The 19,640-nt window shown below is 46.0% G+C and overlaps 1 protein-coding gene across 1 annotated transcript; it reads right to left on the bottom strand.

Moving 5' to 3' along the window:
* Nucleotides 1-3,012: 3,012 nt before the first annotated feature.
* LOC309364380 (uncharacterized protein) lies at nucleotides 3,013-17,660 on the bottom strand. Its single transcript, XM_081901538.1, has 7 exons — nucleotides 17,351-17,660; nucleotides 14,462-14,885; nucleotides 12,808-12,889; nucleotides 11,487-11,566; nucleotides 8,186-8,312; nucleotides 3,719-5,971; nucleotides 3,013-3,360 (listed from the first exon to the last, which is right to left on the bottom strand). The coding sequence occupies exons 2-6, from the start codon at nucleotides 14,876-14,878 to the stop codon at nucleotides 3,780-3,782; spliced, it is 2,898 nt and encodes a 965-aa protein (XP_081757664.1). The 5' UTR covers nucleotides 14,879-14,885; nucleotides 17,351-17,660; the 3' UTR covers nucleotides 3,013-3,360; nucleotides 3,719-3,779.
* Nucleotides 17,661-19,640: the final 1,980 nt, after the last annotated feature.

The following is a 19,640-nucleotide window of genomic DNA, read 5'->3' as shown; positions in this document are numbered from 1 at the left end:
CTGCCGCTCTGTGCCAAAGAGGAAACGTGCGCCCTGCGCGCACGCAGATGGGAATCCGGGCATCTCCTGGCCCGGGGCGGGTTGTGTGTGTGTGAAGAATAGAATAGATACTTTATTACGGCCATAGGCCCATATTCAATACATCATACAGTAAAACAGGTATAACAAAATAAAATTAATAAATTACAATACGTTTAAATCAAGTACATCTCAAACCGTGAATTTCTAAATTCCATTAAAATAAGAACAATGTAGCGCTTAAAATATCAATCTATCAGTATAAATCAATATTATTTAGGCAAAATCAATAATCATAGAGTAATCCATTTTTCCTCTTATAAGCTAATACTGTTATCAGAAATCTGGCAACAGAAAGGGACCTACCCGGATCAGAATCTTGCAGTAAATGTATTAGCTGTGTTTCCAAGGAGTCACCCGAGATTTCCAATAATAAAGGGGACAAAAATCTGATCCGAGAAACTGAATCTAGTGAACAACAGAATAGTATATGTTGTAAGGATTCTATAGATCTATTATCACATGCACACACCGCTGAGATCTGACCATTGGAAAATCTATTATTCAAGACATTGGAAGGAAAGGCGTTAAATCTTGCCTTAATAAAGGCATATCTGTGGGGGGGAGAGACTCGCCGGCACTTCGGGCTCCCAAGCGAACGTGGCCGGGGGGGGGGGGAAATGAGCAGAAAAGCAGCATTTTTAAAGTAACTTTGAAGAGGGATGGGATGGGGGAAGGAGGTCTAGTGGTTAGAGCAGCCCTCTTCCGTCACTGCGCAGGGCGGCTCTGCTGCCCCACGTGCAAATGCGCACCTCTTTTCTTGGCCAGGAGAAAGAGGGGGCAAGGAGTTTAATAGAATCAATGAACTGTAGAGCCGGAAGGGACTCCGAGGGTCATGTAGTCTAGCCTCCAGCAATGCAAGAGTTAAAGGTAGAAAAAAAAATGGGGTGAAGCTTTTTTTCTTCTTTGTGGGGCAAGGAGTAGCGGTGGGGCTGAGAAAGGCAGGGAAGCTGCCCCTCTGGAATTTGGAAAGGATGGCTCTTGCCTGGCGCTGTCTGGACTTGAACCTGGCTCCCTCGGTGTCATCTTGGAGTGTATGTATGTATTTATTTTTTTAACTCTAATAAAATCCATTGAAAAATAAAAAGGGTGGGGAAACCCTCCGCCGGAGAAAGACTCCATTATATCTGCCTCCTCTCCGTTTCTGAGGAAGAAATTCATCCTAAAATGATCTACAGAAGTATGTTGTGAACCTCCCTGGGAGCTACAGGTTTGCAAAATTAGATAAATATAAAGAGTCTAGAAGCCACCTTATAGTCCTCAACCAAGATTCACATCCTGTGTGTTGCTATGGGGGATTGTGCACAGTTGACGTGGTTTGAGGGAATTTATTTTTATTTACCCCAAATAAAACGCCTCAAATGTTGTAAACTTTCCTCACAGGGGAGCAACGTAGAACCTGAGATGGGAGGCAGTTCATATTCTCTTTCTCTCGATATGATTTTTTTCCCAGTTAGGGAACGTGTTTTGTTTTTTTAAATTTCCACATTATTCCCATATAATAAGGGAGGAGGTCTGTGGCTGGGTTACTCCAGCCCTGCAAAGTTGTCCAGAAGTATTATACCCATTTTGCTGGAGAAAGGAAGTTTTTGAATGATAGTCTAAAGTGTAATACAGTATTGTATTAAATGTGCTGTTGCTCTGGTTGGTAAGGAAATGTAGTGTGGAGGCGGCTGTAAAGCTATTTAACATATCACGTGTAAATATTGAGATCAGTTGCAGACATTAGGTAAAAAGTTTGTTCATCCATCAATATGCAGATGATACCCAGCTCTACCTCTTTCAGATCAGAACCAGTGAATGTCCTGTGAGTGTGTCTGGAGGCGGTTGGAGGATGGATGGCGGCCAACAGATTGAGGTTGAATCCTGACAAGACAGAAGTACTGTTTTGGGGGGACAGGGAGTGGCTGGGTGTGGAGGACTCCCTGGTCCTGAATGGGGTAAGTGTGCCCCTGAAGGACCAGGTGCGCAGCCCGGGAGTCATTTTGGACTCACAGCTGTCCATGGAGGCACAGGTCAATTCTGTGTCCAGGGCAGCTGTCTACCAGCTCCATCTGGTACGCAGAATGAGACCCTACCTGCCCGCAGACTGTCTCGCCAGAGTGGTGCATGCTCTAGTTATCTCCCACTTGGACTACTGCAATGCGCTCTACGTGGGGCTACCTTTGAAAGTGATCTGGAAACTACAACTAATCCAGAATGCGGCAGCTAGACTGGTGACTGAGAGCGGCCGCTGAGATCACATAACACCGGTCTTGAAAGACCTACATTGGCTCCCAGAACGTTTCCAAGCAAAATTCAAAGTGTTGGTGCTGACCTTTAAAGCCCTAAACGGCCTTGGTCTTGTACACCTCAAGGAGCGTCTCCACCCCCATCATTCTGCCCGGACACTGAGGTCCAGCTCCGAGGGCCTTCTGGCGCTTTCCTTGCTGTGAGAAGTGAGGTTACAGGGAACCAGGCAGAGGGCCTTCTCGGTGGTGGTGCCCGCCCTGTGGAACGCCCTCCCACCAGATGTCAAAGAGAACAACAACTACCAGACTTTTAGAAGACATCTGAAGGCAGTCCTGCTTAGGGAAGCTTTTAATGTTTGATGCATTACTCTATTTTAATATTTTGTTGGAAGCCGCCCAGAGTGGCTGGGGAAGCCCAGCCACATGGGCAGGGTATAAATATTATTATTAATCTCTGATTTCTCTGCAGATTGTCATGAGTCCACAGCGGTTTGGGTTCTTTAGAGTCAGGGTACTGACTGGAGAAAAAACAAAAAAAAATCCTTCCAGTAGCACCTTAAAGACCAACTAAGTTAGTTCTTGGTATGAGCTTTCGTGTGCATGCACACTTCTTCAGATACACCAAGGTGCTACTGGAAGGAAATTTTTTTGTTTTGACTATGGCAGACCAACACGGCTACCTATCTGTGACTGGAGAAGACAGTGCCTTTCGGATATGTTTTATTTACACAAATATACAGGCTGAGCATAAGATGGGAGCAGGAGTCACGCAATCTTGCTCCCTTGTTATCTGTAAACAAGTCTGGAGGAACCTACTAACTTTATTCTTTGCTTATTCTCCCCTCTGAGAATTCTTCAATGAGATGGGAGCTGCATTTTCTTACTAAAGCTTTTCCTGCATCCAAGCACTGATATGACCCCCCACCACTGTGAATTATTTGATGATAATGGAAATTTCTGCTTCTTCAGAAGCTCCTTCCAAGCACTTTTAAAATATTCCTCCACAAAGTGTCTTGGCACAAGCCCTGTCCGTACGCATTACAAGCATTTACAGTGGTGCCTCGCAAGACGAAATTAATCCGTTCCGTGTGGCTCTTCGTATAGCGGTTTTTTCGTCTTGCGAAGCAAGCCCATTGACAGCTTAGAGGCTTAGCGCTACAGCTGTCAAGCGGCTTCCAGCGATCAGCTGTTAAGCGGCTTATCAGCGGAACAGCTGATAAGCGGCTTAGCGGCTTAAGAAAAGGGCGAAAAAAGCGAAAAAAACCCGCGGGGGGATGCAAGATTTTTTTCGTCTTGCGAAGCAACCCCATAGGGGAATTCGTTTTACGAAGCGCCTCCAAAACGGAAAACCCTTTCGTCTAGCGGGTTTTTCGTCTTGCAAGGCGTTCGTCTTGCGGGGCACCACTGTATATGGTTTCTTCTTGCGGAAGGAAGGAACTGCTCCTAAAGCTCCTTTAATATTCCAAGTCTTTATATGGGTTCTCCGCTATATGGATTTTTTGGTGGGACTAAAGGCTGGAGATCTGAAGAAAGCTGCTCCCATACGCTGCCCATCGATGTGTGAGTTCTTTGATGAAGATTGCGATGGGAACTCTGAGCGAAGCCCTTTCCACACTCCAGGCATTTATAGGGTTTCTCCCCTGTGTGAATTCTCTGATGGCGAGTGAGAGGGGAACACTGACTGAAGCCCTTTCCACACTCCAGGCATTTATAGGGTTTCTCTCCCGTATGAACTCGTTGGTGTGTCGTGAGAGTTGACTTCTCAGCGAAGCTTTTCCCACACTCAGTACATTTATATGGTTTCTCTCCTGTATGAATTCTTTGATGTTTTCTAAGACAATTCTTCAGAGCGTAGCTTTTTCCACATTCCATGCATACATATGGTTTCTCCCGGATGTGCATTTTTTGATGCTCGACCAGATCCGCTTCCTGACTGAGGCACTTTCCACATTCTGAGCATTTATATCGTGTCTCTGGAGCATGCGCTTTCTGGTGGTAAATTACACTAGTACGGTTTCTGAAGCTCTTTCCACACTCTAAGCATTTATATGGCTTCTCCCCAGTGTGAATTCTGTGATGGTAAGTGAGATGGTGGCTCTGAGCGAATGTCTTTCCACAGTGCAAGCATCTATAGGGTTTCTCCCCCGTGTGAATTCTTTTGTGCGTAGTGAGATTTATCTTCGCAGCGAAGCTTTTCCCACATTCCGAGCATTCAAAGGGTTTCTCACCAGTGTGAGTTCTTTGATGGTCAGCAAGTCTGTCTTTGCTGCTCAAGCTCTTTCCACACTCCAAGCATTTATGCGGCTTCTCCCCCGTGTGAATTCTTTTATGGGTATTGAGGTTCATCTTTAAGGTAAAGCTCTTTCCACATTCCAAACATTTATATGGCTTTTTGCCCGTGTGAATTGTCTGATGAGAAGAAAGGCTAGAATTGTTTCTGAAGCTCTTTCCACACTTCAAGCACCGATACGGCTTCTCCCCGGTGTGAATTCTCTGATGAACACCGAGTTGTACCTTCCGACTAAAGCTCTTTCCACACTCACCGCATTTAAACGGTGTCTCCCCTGTGTGAATTCTCTGATGGCGAGTGAGAGGGGAACACTGACTAAAGCCCTTTCCACACTCCAGGCATTTATAGGGTTTCTCCCCTGTATGAATCCTTTTGTGGGAAGAAAGGGTAGAATTGTGCCTGAAGCTCTTTCCACACTCCAAGCATTTATATGGTTTCTCCCCTGTATGAATTGTCTGATGATGAGTAAGTTCTTGATGACTAATGACGCTCTTTCCACATTCCAAGTATTGATATGATTTCTCTCCGGGATGAATGCTTTGATGCCGAGTAAGTTTTGAATGACTAATGAAGCTCTTTCCACATTCCAAGCATTTATATTCCTCTGTGTGAATTCTTTGATGAGAAGCTAGGCTAGAATTTTCTCTGAAGCTTTTTCCACATTCCAAGCACTGATATGGCTTCTCCCCTGTGTGAATTCTTTGGTGAATAGTTAGACGTAACTTCTGAGAGAAACTCTTTCCGCATTCCAAGCATTTATATGGTTCTCCCCCCTTGTGAATTATCTGATGAGAAGAAAGGGTAGAACTGTCACTGAAGCTCTTTCCACATTCCAAGCATTCATATTGGTTCTCTCCTGTGTGAATTCTTCGATGAGAAGAAAGGATAAACTTTTCTCTGAAGCTCTTTCCACATTCCAGGCACTGATACGGTTTCTCCCCTCTGTGAATTCTTTGATGATAAACGAGTCTTTGCTTGCTACTGAAGCTACTTCCGCATTCTGAGCATTTATATGGTTTCTCTCCTGTGTGAATTCTCTGATGGCAAGAAAGGCTATAACTGTCTCTGAACCCTTTTCCACACTCAGAGCATTTATATGGTTGCTCCCCTTTGTAATTTTTGCAGTAGGGTTTACACTGGTGTTTTGAACCAAGACTTTCCCATTGAACAAGGCAGTTACCACATTGCTTTCTATCATCTGTTTTTTCCTGGACTGAGGTTGCATAAAAGCCACTGTCCTTTAGAAGCGTCTTCATTTTCTTTTCTGCTTCATTTTTCCTCCTTTGCTCTTCTCTCTTCCTACAGCTGTCTCGGCCCTGGGTCTCTTTTCCATGTAGTTCTTCCTTATTCTTCATTTCAGATTCATCACATTCTGCAAAGAATTGAGAAACTCATAAGAGCCCAAGGAAGAAACAGAACCTTATCTAGCTTAACGACTTCCATACTTAGGATAAAGGCAAAACTGAGTGGATATAGATGGAAGTACACATTTAACTGGGACGCGGGTGGCGCTGTGGTCTAAACCACAGAGCCTAGGGTGAAATCCCCGCGAAGGGGTGAGCTCCCGTTGCTCGGTCCCTGCTGCTGCCCACCTAGCAGTTCGAAAGCACGTCAAAGTGCAAGTAGATAAATAGGAAACGCTCTGGCCGGAAGGTAAATGGAATTTCCGTGTGCTGCTCTGGTTGGCCAGAAGCAGCTTAGTCATGCTGGCCACATTACCTGGAAGCTGTACGCCGGCTCCCTCGGCCAATAAAGCGAGATGAGCACCGCAACCCCAGAGTCGGCCACGACTGGACCTAATGGTCAGGGGTCCCTTTACCTTTACACATTTAACTAGCTGTCCTGACACAGCAGGTGTGCTACAGAGTATTGATTTCGAACCATAGAAACCTGAGTTCGAACTCAGGGATGAATCTCATTGTCTGGTCTTGGGCCAATCACTCTCACTCGACCCAACCCAGTTTGGGAACTATGATTCGTGCACCTACTTACTATGCATTTTTGGAATGGCTGGATTTGGGCTAGCTGGAACTAAATATACTTCACAGACCCCCATTTCTCACTAAGAGTAGCTTTGGAAACGGGGAACCCTTTTTGAATATGACCCCCACGCCTGAAAGAGACCCCTAGACTCTCATCCTTGATACTGAAGATATTTGTTGCTTTGCAAGCTTGGATGATCAAGGAAGGGAGAGATGGCAGGGGTTTGCACCATTTCCACCAGAGTAACACAGTGGCCTGGAGAAAAGGCTTAGCTGTGTTATGTACAGCGGCTCATCGTGGGTGAAGGAACAGAAGAGCCTCTGCAGCTGGCACGATGGAGTAAATTATTTTAAGAGTCCTCAGCCCCCTCTCCAAACCAGTCAATTACAATAGGTTGCTATCAGGAACAACAAAGTGTTGGTGCTGACCTTGAAAGCCCTAAATGGCCTCAGCCCAGTATACCTGAAGGAGCATCTCAACCCCTGTCCTTCAACCCGGGCACTGAGGTCCAGCGCCGAGGGCCTTCTGGCAGTTCCCTCACTGCGAGAAGTGAGGTAACACGGAACCAGGCAGAGGGCCTTCTCGGTAGTTCCCGCCCTGTGGAACACCCTCCCACCAGATGTCAAGGAAATAAACAACTATTTGACGTTTAGGAGACATCTGAAGGCAGCCCTGTTTAGGGAAGTTTTTAAAGCTTGATGTTTTATCGAGTCTTTAATCTTCTGTTGGGAGCTGCCCAGAGTGGCTGGGGAAACCCAGCCAGATGGGCGGGGTATAAATAATAAATTATTATTACTATTATTATTACAATGATCTTCCTTCCGTACCCTGGTCTATCCAGCTGTACATGGGAGATTCTGAGCCTTCTTTCCCAGAAATTTCCTTCCCACCCCATTCTAGGGAATACACACACACACACACACACACACACACACAAAGAGGGGAGCCCTGGATTTGCCTTCCCAAAGCCCTAAACACACACAAAAAACAGACACCTGGCACTTCCACTTGCAAAGGCCATGGTTTAGAAAGGCGTGAGTGGAAGATTCAGGGAGAATACGACAGGTACGTGCTTATTCAAGGTTAATTGCAAAGGATTAAGAAGCTCACATACTGCAGGAGTGCCACTGTTGATCCACCTTGGAATATTGGATTTAATTCCATAAAGAAATAAAGGTAAAGGTAAAGGACCCCTGGACGGTTAAGTCCAGTCAAAGGCTACTTGAAGGATGCGGCACTCATCTCGCTTTCAGGCTGAGGGAGCCGGCGTTTGTCTACAGACAGCTTTCCGGGTTGTGTGGCCAGCAGGACTAAACCGCTTCTGGCGCAACGGAACACCATGGCAAGTGCCAGAGCGCACAGAAATGCTGTTTACTTTCCCACTGCAGTGATACCTATTTATCTACTTGTGCTTGCGTGCTTTCGAGCTGCTAGGTTGGTAGGAACTGGGAGAGAGCAATGGGAGCTCACTCCGTCGCGGGGATTGAAACCGCCGACCCAAGAGGCTCAGTGGTTTAGACCACAGCGCCACCCGCATCGTGTTAATTCCGTAAATAAATTCTGACTCATGAAGCATATATTAAGATCCAAGAGGGAGCCTCACCCAGAGATGCCAGGATCCCAACACTCTCCTTCATGACTTCGTTATGCAGAGCCCTCTGGTCAGGATCCAGCAAGGCCCACTCCTCTTCAGTGAACCACACAGCCACGTCCTCAAAAGATATTGGACCCTGAAAGAAAAAGAAAACATTTTCTCCTTGTAGGTAATACAGTGTTATTTGCACCTGCCTACCAGCCACTTAGAATCACAGAATCATAGAGTTGGAAGAGACCACAAGGGCCATTGAGTCCAACCCCCTGCCAAGCAGGAAACACCATCAGAGCACTCCTGACATATGGTTGTCAAGCCTCTGCTTAAAGACCTCCAAAGAAGGAGACTCCACCACACTCCTTGGCAGCAAATTCCACTGTCGAACAGCTCTTACTGTCAGGAAGTTCTTCCTAATGTTTAGGTGGAATCTTCTTTCTTGTAGTTTGGATCCATTGCTCTGTGTCCGCTTCTCTGGAGCAGCAGAAAACAACCTTTCTCCCTCCTCTATGTGACATCCTTTTATATATTTGAACATGGCTGTCATATCACCCCTTAACCTCCTCTTCTCCAGGCTAAACATGCCCAGCTCCCTTAGCCGTTCCTCATAAGGCATCGTTTCCAGGCCTTTGACCATTTTGGCCTTTGCGACCAAGTGAAGATGCCCGGGTGTCAGGATGGCACCTGATGTCTGCCCCATCTGGAAGTGCATACCTGGGGCTCCTTGGATCACTGTTTTCACACACTAACCACACACCCTGTAGAATTCTACCCGTGATATTTTATCTGTACAATCTGAACAGATTACAACATAATTTAAATAGAAACACTTGCAAGTACCAGATTGGCTTAAGATTTAAATATGTGATGTTCTAGAATAATACATCTAAAGTTAAATTGAAAAGAAAGATGTTAATTGATGAAGTGCATTTTATGAGAAATTACCGTATTTTTCGCTCTATTGGACGCACCGGACCACAGGACGCACCTAGTTTTAAGAGGGGGAAATCAAGGAAAAAAATTTATCCCCCCCCCCAGCCCCAAAGAGCAATGGACAGGCTGCGCGCAGCCTGTCTGCTTCTCCCAGAGCTTCTCGGGGCTGCGGGGGAGGCCCGGGTTCCACCCCCCCAGCCCCAAAGAGCAAAGAAGCCAAGACAGCGAGCGGGATCCATAGCCGCGCAGCCTCTCCAGCCAGGAGCTAAACCTCTCCAGCGCGGCTAAAGAAGAAGACAAGGCAGCAAGCGCGATCCATCGCTGCCTTGGCTTCCTCTTTAGCCTTGCGCAGCATCTTTAGCCTTGTGCCACGGGATGGATCGTGCCCACTGTCCACCAGGGCTGGACTAGATGACTCCTGGGGTTCCCTTCCAACCCTGCAATTCTATGACCTCAGAAGGTGTTGGGGGTCTCCACCACTGGAGGCTTTTAAGCAGCGGTTGGGGGACCATCTGCCTGGCGTTCTTTAGCTGTGATTCCTACATTGTGAGGGGGCTGGGCTAGATGACCCTCGGGTGGCCCCCCCAACTCTATACAGTCCTATAGTTCTGCGGCAGGAGATCCAAGCCACTTCACACAATGCCCACTCCCAATTTTCATCAGAGAGACACTGGCTTCAGTGTCTAGGTAGGTACCACCCTACCTGCCACACTTCCCCCACCCCACTTAAGCTGAGGGAATTTCTGCCCAGAGAAGCTCCTAGGTGAGGCAAGGGTTAAGATCTACCTCTGGTGGATCACGGAGAGGCGCGCAAGGCTAAAGAGGAAGCCAGGGCAGCGAATGGGATGGATCGCGCTTGCTGCCCGGCTTCCTCTTTAGCCTTGCGCAGCCTCCCCCGCCCGGCTGGAGGGGCGCGCAAGGCTAAAGAGGAAACCAGGGCAGCGAACGGGATGGATCGCGCTCGCTGCCCGGCTTCCTCTTTAGCCTTGCGCAGCCTCCCCCGCCCGGCTGGAGGGGCGCGCAAGGCTAAAGAGGAAACCAGGGCAGCGAACGGGATGGATCGCGCTCGCTGCCCCGGCTTCCTCTTTAGCCTTGCGCAGCCTCCCCCGCCCGGCTGGAGGGGCGCGCAAGGCTAAAGAGGAAACCAGGGCAGCGAACGGGATGGATCGCGCTCGCTGCCCCGGCTTCCTCTTTAGCCTTGCGCAGCTTCCACCCGGCTGCAGAGGTTGCACAAGCCTTTTCTAGAGGAGGGAGAAGGGACTGACTGGTGGTGTCTCTCCCTTCTCCCTCCTGGGGAAAAGCCCGCAAGAGCCGCGTGAAGCTTGTGTGGGGCTCTTGGGGGCTTTTCCTGCCTGCCTCCCCCCTGCATTCGCTCCATAGGACGCACAGACTTTTCCCCTTAGTTTTTAAGACGGAAAAAGCGCGTCCTATGGTGCGAAAAGTACGGTAGTTTTGGAAAACTGTTACAATGATATACATAGAAACTCAGCTAGGGGGATACGAGGAAGTCACCTAAAAATGTTAACAAAGGTGGAATTACAGTTAGGATTTATGTTTGTTTGTTTTTTGATGTTTGTTATAAATTTGAAAAATTAATAAAAATGTTGAAAAAGAAAAGAAAAGAAAAATAGACCAATTGCCGAACACAATCACCGGCTACTGACTAAAGGAAAAAAAGGGGGGGAAGAGTTCCGGGTTTAATAATAATAATAAATTTTATTTATATCCCGCCCTCCCCAGCCGGAGCCGGGCTCAGGGCGGCTAACAACATTAAAACAGTACAAAGGTACAGCACAAACAACACTCTAAAATCATTCATTATAAAATTGATTCAAATCAAGCCACTGGCAACCATTGGGCCAGAGCTCCGCGAAGATTGCCGAGGGAGGGAGTCAGGCTGTGCCCTGGCCAAAGGCCTGGTGGAACAGCTCTGTCTTGCAGGCCCTGCGGAAAGATGTCAAGTCCCGCAGGGCCCTAGTCTCTTGTGACAGAGCGTTCCACCAGATCGGAGCCACAGCTGAAAAAGCTCTGGCTCTAGTTGAGGCCAGCCTAACTTCTCTGTGGCCTGGGACCTTCAAGATGTTTTTATTTGAAGACCGTAGGTTTCTCTGTGGGGCATACCAGGAGAGGCGGTCCCGTAGGTACGAGGGTCCTAGGCCGTATAGGGCTTTAAAGGTGGACGCACGCAATAGTGTGGGAAGGAGCGGGAACACAAATAGAAAAAACAACAAAACAACAGCACGGATGGGCCAATGGTGCGCATGCCATAGGTACGCCACCACTGGTATATACAAACTAACTTCATCCATTTTTACATCTGGTCCCACCCAACTGTGGCATGTGAAACCCCAAATGTTACACAGATGTTACACTCCTGCCCTACCTGATCTGGTTCTGCAGCAGCTCCTTCTCCTCCCCAAAGAAGAGATGTCTGAGTAGATCTTCTCAGCATCATCCCATCACCTGTGAGAGACAAAGGTTGTGTGAAGCCATTGGCTCATGCTTATCTCAGAGGCGAATGAAAGCATGTCTAAGCACACATGGGCATTGGCAGCCATTCTTCTCTGTTGTGGAGGGAATGAATAAAACTCGGTTGCTCGATAATAATAATAATTTATTATTTGATTTTACTTTCTTGGGCTCCATGATCACTGTAGATGGTGACAGCAGCCACAAAATTAAAAGACGCCTGCTTCTTGGGAGAAAAGCAGTGACAAACCTAGACAGCATCTTAAAAAGCAGAGACATCACCTTGCCAACAAAGGTCCGTCAAGTTAAAGCTCTGGTTTTCCCAGTAGTGATGTATGGAAGTGAGAGCTGGACCAAAAAGAAGGCTGACTCCCTGGAAAAGACCCTGATGTTGGGAAAGATGGAGGGCACAAGGAGAAGGGGACGACAGAGGATGAGGTGGTTGGACAGTGTTCTCGAAGCTACCAGCATGAGTTTGACGAAACTGCAGGAGGCAGTGGAAGACAGGAGGGCCTGGTGTGCTCTAGTCCATGGGGTCACGAAGAGTAGGACACGACTAAATGACTAAACAACAACAACAACAACAATCTGGCTGGGTTTCCCCAGCCACTATAGGCAGCTCCCAACAGAATATTAAAAACATGATAAAACATCAGACATTAAAAACTTCCCAATACAGGGCTGCCTTCAGATGTCTTCTGAAAATCAGATACAGTGGTACCTCGGGTTACATACGCTTCAGGTTACAGACTCCACTAACCCAGAAATAGTACCTCGGGTTAAGAACTTTGCTTCAGGATGAGAACAGAAATTGTGTGGCGGCAGCAGGGGTTAAGAACAGTTTGAGGTTAAGAACGGACCTCCGGAACGAAATAAGTACTTAACCCAAGGTACCTCGGTTTACAAACTTAATCCGTTCCAGAAGTCCGTTCTTAAACCAATACCGTTCTTAAACTGAGGTGTGCTTTCCCTAATGAGGTGCCCTTCCACTGTTCGGATTCCGTTCTTTGACTGAGGTAAAGTTCGCAAACCAGGACACTACTTCTGATTTTGCGGTCATTCGTAAACCAAATCGTTCTTTAACAGGACTGTTCTTAAACCAAGGTACCACTGTAGTTGTTTATTTCCTGCATACACACTGAACTCTCTTCCCTCGCCAGATCAAAAAAGGCCACGGATCCCTTTCAAAACCAACAGAGGGAGACCATATGGAGACACAGCCGATGGATCCTTACCCAGTGGCTTCTCTCTGACATCCAATGGAGATCTCTCTGCATCAGGGAAATTGCTTCTCATTTCTGCAAACATATCCTTTACCTGAAAGAGCGATGAGGATTGGAGGACATTGAATGGGGAGATGTATTAGAAAACAGAATGACACAGGAGAAAACATGAGCAGTACTTGGAAGATTTTCCAGAGAACGTTGGTGAATGAAAGTAGAGGTTTTTGGGGGTGTCCTTGCTCCATCTCTTTTTTTGAAATAATTTTTATTTGGTTTTACAAATATAAAACCATAACGATACAAAATACATATCCATATTTAGAGATTCCTGCGAATCTCTGGACTTCCCAGCTTTCCCACGTCCCAAGGTGGTTAGATTGGTTGCAACTAGCGCCAGGGCCTTTTCAGTACTGGCCCCGACTTGGTGGAACACTCTGTCACAAGAGACTAGGGCCCTGCGGGACCTGACATCTTTCCGCAGGACCTGCAAGACAGAGCTGTTCCGCCTGGCCTTTGGTTCAGACTCAGTCTGACCCTTATGTTTCCCTCCACTTACAGTTTTTGATCTATGGGCTATTTTTAAAATGAGGCTGCATTTTAAATTACATTTTAACCTGCATTTTAAATTATTGTTGTTTAGTCGTGCCCGACTCTTCGTGACCCCCTGGACCAGAGCACGCCAGGCACTCCTGTCTTCCACTGCCTCCCACAGTTTGGTCAGACTCATGTTTGTTGCTTCGAGAACACCGTCCAACCATCTCGTCCTCGCATTTTAAATTAGTTTCTTCCTATTATGTTTTTACTGTAATTTTATTGGCATTAGCCACCCTGAGCCGGGGAATAAATAAAACTTATTATTTATTTTATTATTATTATTCCCCTCTATAGGTCCTGTTGTCAACCTTTTCAACTGCATATTATTCAGTAGTCCATATTTTACGTCACTCCATTTTGTCCAAAATATTAAGTTCAAAGATTATCTCCAAAAACATTGTAAAATGTTTGAATGCTAAAATGATGTTGGATATAAAGATAATATGGCATTAGTGACATAGTTAAAAGGAATACACAAAAAAACATTTTAAAAGAAAAGGGTGAAAAGACCAGAATAATATTATGTCAAATTTAGACAAAATGATACAAGGGATTAAGCTATAAAGAACATTTAAAAATGGATTTAAAGAGAAAAGAAAAAACCGGAGACATAATAGGTTGAAATGTATAAAGGTTGAATAAGATTTGAAAGAGGGTAAGGAATTGCTGAATTTGATTGTGTAAAGGGGAACTCAGAAAAGGGAGATGTGAGGAAGTCAGGAAAGAGGCTTGTAAAGATAATAAGTAAAAAACTAGATTTTATGTTTTTTCTCACCTTTTTTGTGTTTTTTATTGTATTTTTCTGCTTTGTTTGATTGTGTTGTTTTTTATTGTCTCTCTTTTTTTTTTGACTGTGATGCTTGTTTTACTACATAAAATCTTAATAAATATCTTAATTAAAAAAAACAAAAAAAAATTTGTCCAAAGTATTGCCCTCCCTCTCTTTCAGAGTCTGTTGGGACTATCTGGACCAGGAGTAGCCAATATTCCCACCTCAACGTTGCTCAGGGGCAATGAGAGATTTAGTTCAAAAACACCTGAAGGCCATCACAAGATCTTGAGATGCTCTCACCTGCTGCTCTTCCTGCTTCCTCTCCTCTGCCTGACTCAGGAGGAAACCTTCGGCCAGGGCCATCGCCTGGGAACTGGTCTCTGCTCCACATTCCCTGACCCAGTTCTCCATCTCTGTGGGGAGGACAGCCAGGAACTGCTCCAGGATCACCAGGTCCAGGATCTGAGCCTTGGTGTGTCTCTCTGGCTTCAGCCACTTGTGGCAAAGATGGTGGAGTCGGCTGCAAACCTCTCGAGGTCCCTTGGCCTCCTGGTTGCGGATCGGCCTGAAATCCTGGTGCTGAGCATCTGAGTTGAGGGCGTCCTCTTTACCGAGGATCCCCTGTGCATTCCTTTCCCAGAATCCCTCACTGCTCTCGCTTTTGATGGGATCGGCGCCTCTTCCTTCTTCAGCGGCATCCGTCTCTTGCTCTTCCATCTTTCACCTGCATAAAACCCACGTTGCTGATTAAAGCTTATTTCTCCCTTTGATTTGCCGTGTTTGTCCCTTTCCTATCAGCCTGGGAAAAACATACACCACTTCTCCAAGCCCGCCAGCTACATTCCACCATTATTAATAATAATAATTTTTATTTATACCCCGCCCTCCCCAGCCAAGGCTGGGCTCAGGGCAGCTAACAAGCAATAATAAAAACAAGTTGAATGAATAAAACAAAATTAAAATTATATTAAAATACGATATTAAAATATTGAAACATTAAAATATTAAAATGTAGCCTCATCATTTACATTACAGTCATGATACATTACATTCATGTACCATGCAAGAGTGTAATCATCTATGGTTCCTTTTATTTCAAATTAATTTTTAATTCATTTTCCAAATTCTAAAACAAATTAACAACAAATCAGTTTGGAATTTAACACCAATTTAGCAATTGACTCCCCCCCCCCATAGGATTCTTTTCCCTCCCTCCTTTGCTGCTGGTAGTAAAACACTTTTCCTTAATTTCTAATACGTTCCCATTCAACCCTTTTCCTGCCGGCTCTGCATGTCCCATTCTTGTTTAGACATTCACCTGACATTTCCCCAGCGAATCAAATTAATCTTCCTTTCTCGATCCATATAAATCGTAATTTTAAATCGTATTTCCTCCAATACAACCCAATAAATCATCCTGTCTTTATCATCTATGGTTCCTAAGCCCCACTTTAACCCTACAAATGCTGGACAGAAACATTCCCATAAAGAGGGCGGCAGGGGAGGAAGGCAGCCCGGGTCGACACACTGGATCCCCAGCCTCTCCCACTTGGCCTGATCCAGCCGGCTCTTCTTACATAATAATAATAATAATAATAATAATAATAATAATAATAATAATAATTTATTATTTTTCCCCGCCCATCTGGCTGGGCTTCCCCAGCCACTTTGGGCGGCTTCCAAAAAATATATTAAAATACTATAATACATCAAACATTAAAAGCTTCCTTAAACAGGGCTGTCTTCAGATGTCTTCTAAAAGTCTGGTAGTTGTTGTTCTCTTTGACATCTGGTGGGAGGGCATTCCACAGGGTGGGCGCCACTACTGAGAAGGCCCTCTGCCTGCTTCCCTGTAACCTCACAGGGAGGAAACCACCAGAAGGCTCTCGGCGCTGCACCTCAGCGTCCGGGCAGAACAATGGGGGTGGAGATGCTCCTTCAGGTATACTGGGCCGAGGCTGTTTTAGGGCTTTAAAGGTCAGCACCAACACTTTGAATTGTGCTCGGATACGTACTGGGAGCCAATGTAGGTCTTTCAAGACCGGTGTTATATGGTCTCGGTGGCCGCTGTTTAGGGAAGCTTTTAATGTTTGATGTATTACAGTATTATAATATTTTTTGGGAAGCCACCCAGAGTGGCTGGGGAAGCCCAGCCAGACGGGTGGGGTATAAATAATAAATTATTATTATTATATATACTAAGTAAAATAATGTTAAGTCACCCCCCGCCTTCTCCCGCAACCTTAAACTGTACACAACATTCATGTCTCACTTTGATTGGATGCAACTGATCGGTAGACTCCGCGACCTGAAAACAGACAATTTTAAAATGGAAAAATTTAAAATGGAGACGCATTTTTGAAACCCAAGAAAATATTTAATAAAAATTATTTTTAAAAAAAAAAAGAAAGAAAATCCTATTGGTTTCAGGCTCTCCGCTCCATGTGTGCTTTAAGTAACTTTTAAAACTGCATATTAAAAGGTCCATCTAATTTGTAATCTTGCGTTGTATCTGAAATCTGTGTAACATTGCAAGAGTTACTTAAAACCTGCCAAATCCCACAAACGTCTCTCCTTCCACAGTGATGCAACCTGAGCATTGGGGATCCAGGGGATCCTTCCCTCCAGCATCTCCCCTCCCAGCTCACCTTAAACGGACCACCCACGTTGACCCATTGTTCTGCACCTGAGAAGGCGCGCTCTCCCTCCCCGCCATCCCACGCATTAGTCTCCATGGCAACCTCTTCGCACTTGCAGATCCGAGGCCATTCACAGGCAGGGCCGGGGAGCTACCTTTGCCTGCACAAAGGAACCGGTCGGGCTGGTTTCCTCTCGCATGCCTCCCACTTGCACGGATGCAGCCTTCCTAAGAGCCTTCCTAACGACGCAACCCGCTCAGCTCCCACCGGAGCCTCGCGCCTTTGTCGTCACGTGTGAAGGCGCAGACGCGTGTCGGTGCCCGATTAACTTGGTGCTGCAGCTCAGCCTTGCAGATCGGCTTTAAAATCCCCGCCTCCCCATGGCTGTGCTGATAAGAAGAAATCAAGGCGCGCCGCTCCCTGACCTGGGTATGGGGTTGTTTATTTATTTTGGGGGGGGGTCCCCCAAAATAGATCATCTGCAAAGGCCTCCGGTGCACCCTCCCCACTGCCCAGGGAAAAACCTTCGACCCAAATCAGGGACACTCACCAGGCTCAGACGGATGCTGCTGCAGAACGCGCGTCAGACAAAAGCTCCTGCTTTGCGTCCTGCCCCGCTCGTGAGAATGCGGACTGGAAAGAGGTGCTTTATCTCTCCCGAGGGCCCCGCCTCTAACTCCTCCTCCTCCTCTCCCCCACATCTCCTCCCTCTGCATTCATCCGGTTCACTTTAACCCTTACAGCACCGAACTGCGGAGGGGACCTCCCTCCTTCCCTCTCCCCCAAATACCCCAGTAATAAGATCATTAAGTTTGCAGATGATTAAAAGGGTGGTTGGCTTGATCACAGCTGGAGAGGGGGAGGCGGCCTATAGGAAGGAAGTTGAGCAGTTGGGGGAGTGGCGCAGGAAAAACAGCTTAAAGAAAACAAAAGAGGTTATTGTGGACTTCAGGAAATGTAAATTGAATATTCAGCCATTGAGGGGAAGTGCGCGGAACAGGTCTCGGCGCTTCGATTTCTGGGAATGGAGTTGAGAGATGACCTAACATGGGGAGAAAACAGTAAAGACCTGATGAAGAGAGCGCAGCAGAGGTTAAATTTTCTGAGAAGCCTCCGCAAAAACAATCTCTCAAAGGACCTGTTGATGGCATTTTACCATTGTACTGTGGAGAGTGTATTAACTTATGGTCTGTGTGTGTGTGGTTTGGGAGCTGCACGGTCAGGGGAAAAACAATGCTGTCCAAGGTTGTAAAGACTGCGGAGAGAATAATTGGGCGCACTCTTCCCACCTTGGATCAAATCTACGCTTCCAGGTGTCACAAGAAAGCTGCAGAGATAGTTCAGGATAGTGCGCACCCCGGAAATGATCTCTTTCAGCTTCTGCCTTCTGGAAGAAGGTACAGGGGTATAAAGACTAGGACTAGCCGCCTGAGAAACAGTTTCTATCCAAATGCGATTTTGGTTTTAAACGCAGTGTAAAGGTAAAGGTAAAGGGACCCCTGACCGTTAGGTCCAGTTGTGACCGACTCTGGGGTTGCGGCGCTCATCTCGCTTTACTGGCCGAGGGAGCCGGCATACATCTTCTGGGTCATGTGGCCAGCATGACAAAGCCGCTTCTGGCGAACCAGAGCAGCGCATGGAAACACCGTTTACCTTCCCGCTGGAGTGGTACCTATTTATCTACTTGCACTTCGATGTGCTTTCGAAGGTTGGCAGGAGCAGGGACTGTGCAACGGGAGCTCACCCCGTCGCAGGGATTTGAACCGCCAACCTTCTAATCAGCAAGTCCTAGGCTCTGTGGTTTAACCACAGTGTAAGGAGTCTCTATGGCATAGCTGTCAATGATTCCCTTTTTAAAAGGGAAATTCCCTTATTCCGAATAGGATTCCTCGCAAGAAAAGGGAAAAGTTGACAGCTATGCTCTGTGGGAGTACAGTGGTACCTCGGGTTAAGAACTTAATTCGTTCTGGAGGTCCGTTCTTAACCTGAAACACCACTTTAGCTAATGGGGCCTCCCGCTGCCACCGCACGATTTCTGTTCTCGTCCTGAAGCAAAGTTCTTAACCCGAGATACTATTTCTGGGTTAGCGGAGTCTGTAACCTGAAGCGTCTGTAACCCGAGGTACCACTGTATATTGTATTTTTAAAATGGGGTATCTGAGTTTTTAGGGGGCTAACCAGGTTGGGCTAGCTGGGCTAGCAGGCTTGTTGGTTTTGAATGTCTTATGTAGATATATTTTTTTCCAATTTTGTTGTTCTGTGTGGGACAATGACAATAAAGATTATCGTATCATATCTCTTTGCATTCCTTTGAAAGCAAAAGAGCCAAGGAGGCACTGAATCATGGAATTGCAGAGCCAGAACATCCAGTCTAACCCTCCCGAAATCTTTTGCCCTAGAATGTGTTATTCTAGGCTCCATCGCCAGAAGTACAGTGTCCAGATCAAGGGAAATCCTAGTTCCACTCTGTTCTGCCTTGGTGTGTCCAGTTCTGGGTGCCACGGTTTTATTTTTATTTTTCCAAAAAAATTATTAGTTTTCACAATATTATAAACAAACACACACACACAAGACAAACAAACAAACAAACATAAAGCCTTATTGAAAATTACAGTTATTAACTTTGTTAAGTGACTTCCTCGCTTCCCCTTGGTTGAATTTCATTGCATGTCTTTTTAACGGTTTTCCAAATCCCAATTTTTATGAAATTTAACTTAAACATTAACATCCTCACCTTATGGAATTTAACATATTAATTCATCACTTAACATAAATAAAATCCTAAGCCCATTAAGTATCTGCAAGCTATTTTCAGTTTAACAAATTTAACTAAATAATCA

Source organism: Podarcis melisellensis (assembly GCF_964234715.1).
Source record: "Podarcis melisellensis genome assembly, chromosome: 2".
NCBI classification, from domain to species: domain Eukaryota; kingdom Metazoa; phylum Chordata; class Lepidosauria; order Squamata; family Lacertidae; genus Podarcis; species Podarcis melisellensis.
This window is presented reverse-complemented; position numbering and strand designations above follow the sequence as displayed.

Bases quoted from the DNA above. Each gene is read 5' to 3' on its own strand.
- LOC309364380 (XM_081901538.1), bottom strand. From the start codon at position 14,878: ATGGAAGAGCAAGAGACGGATGCCGCTGAAGAAGGAAGAGGCGCCGAT. The intron at 11,567-12,807 runs GTAAGGATCCAT...TGTCTCTCACAG, and splicing joins TGTCAGAGAGAAGCCACTGG to GTGATGGGATGATGCTGAGA. The intron at 8,313-11,486 runs GTAGGGCAGGAG...TTTTTCTTTCAG, and splicing joins CTGCTGCAGAACCAGATCAG to GGTCCAATATCTTTTGAGGA.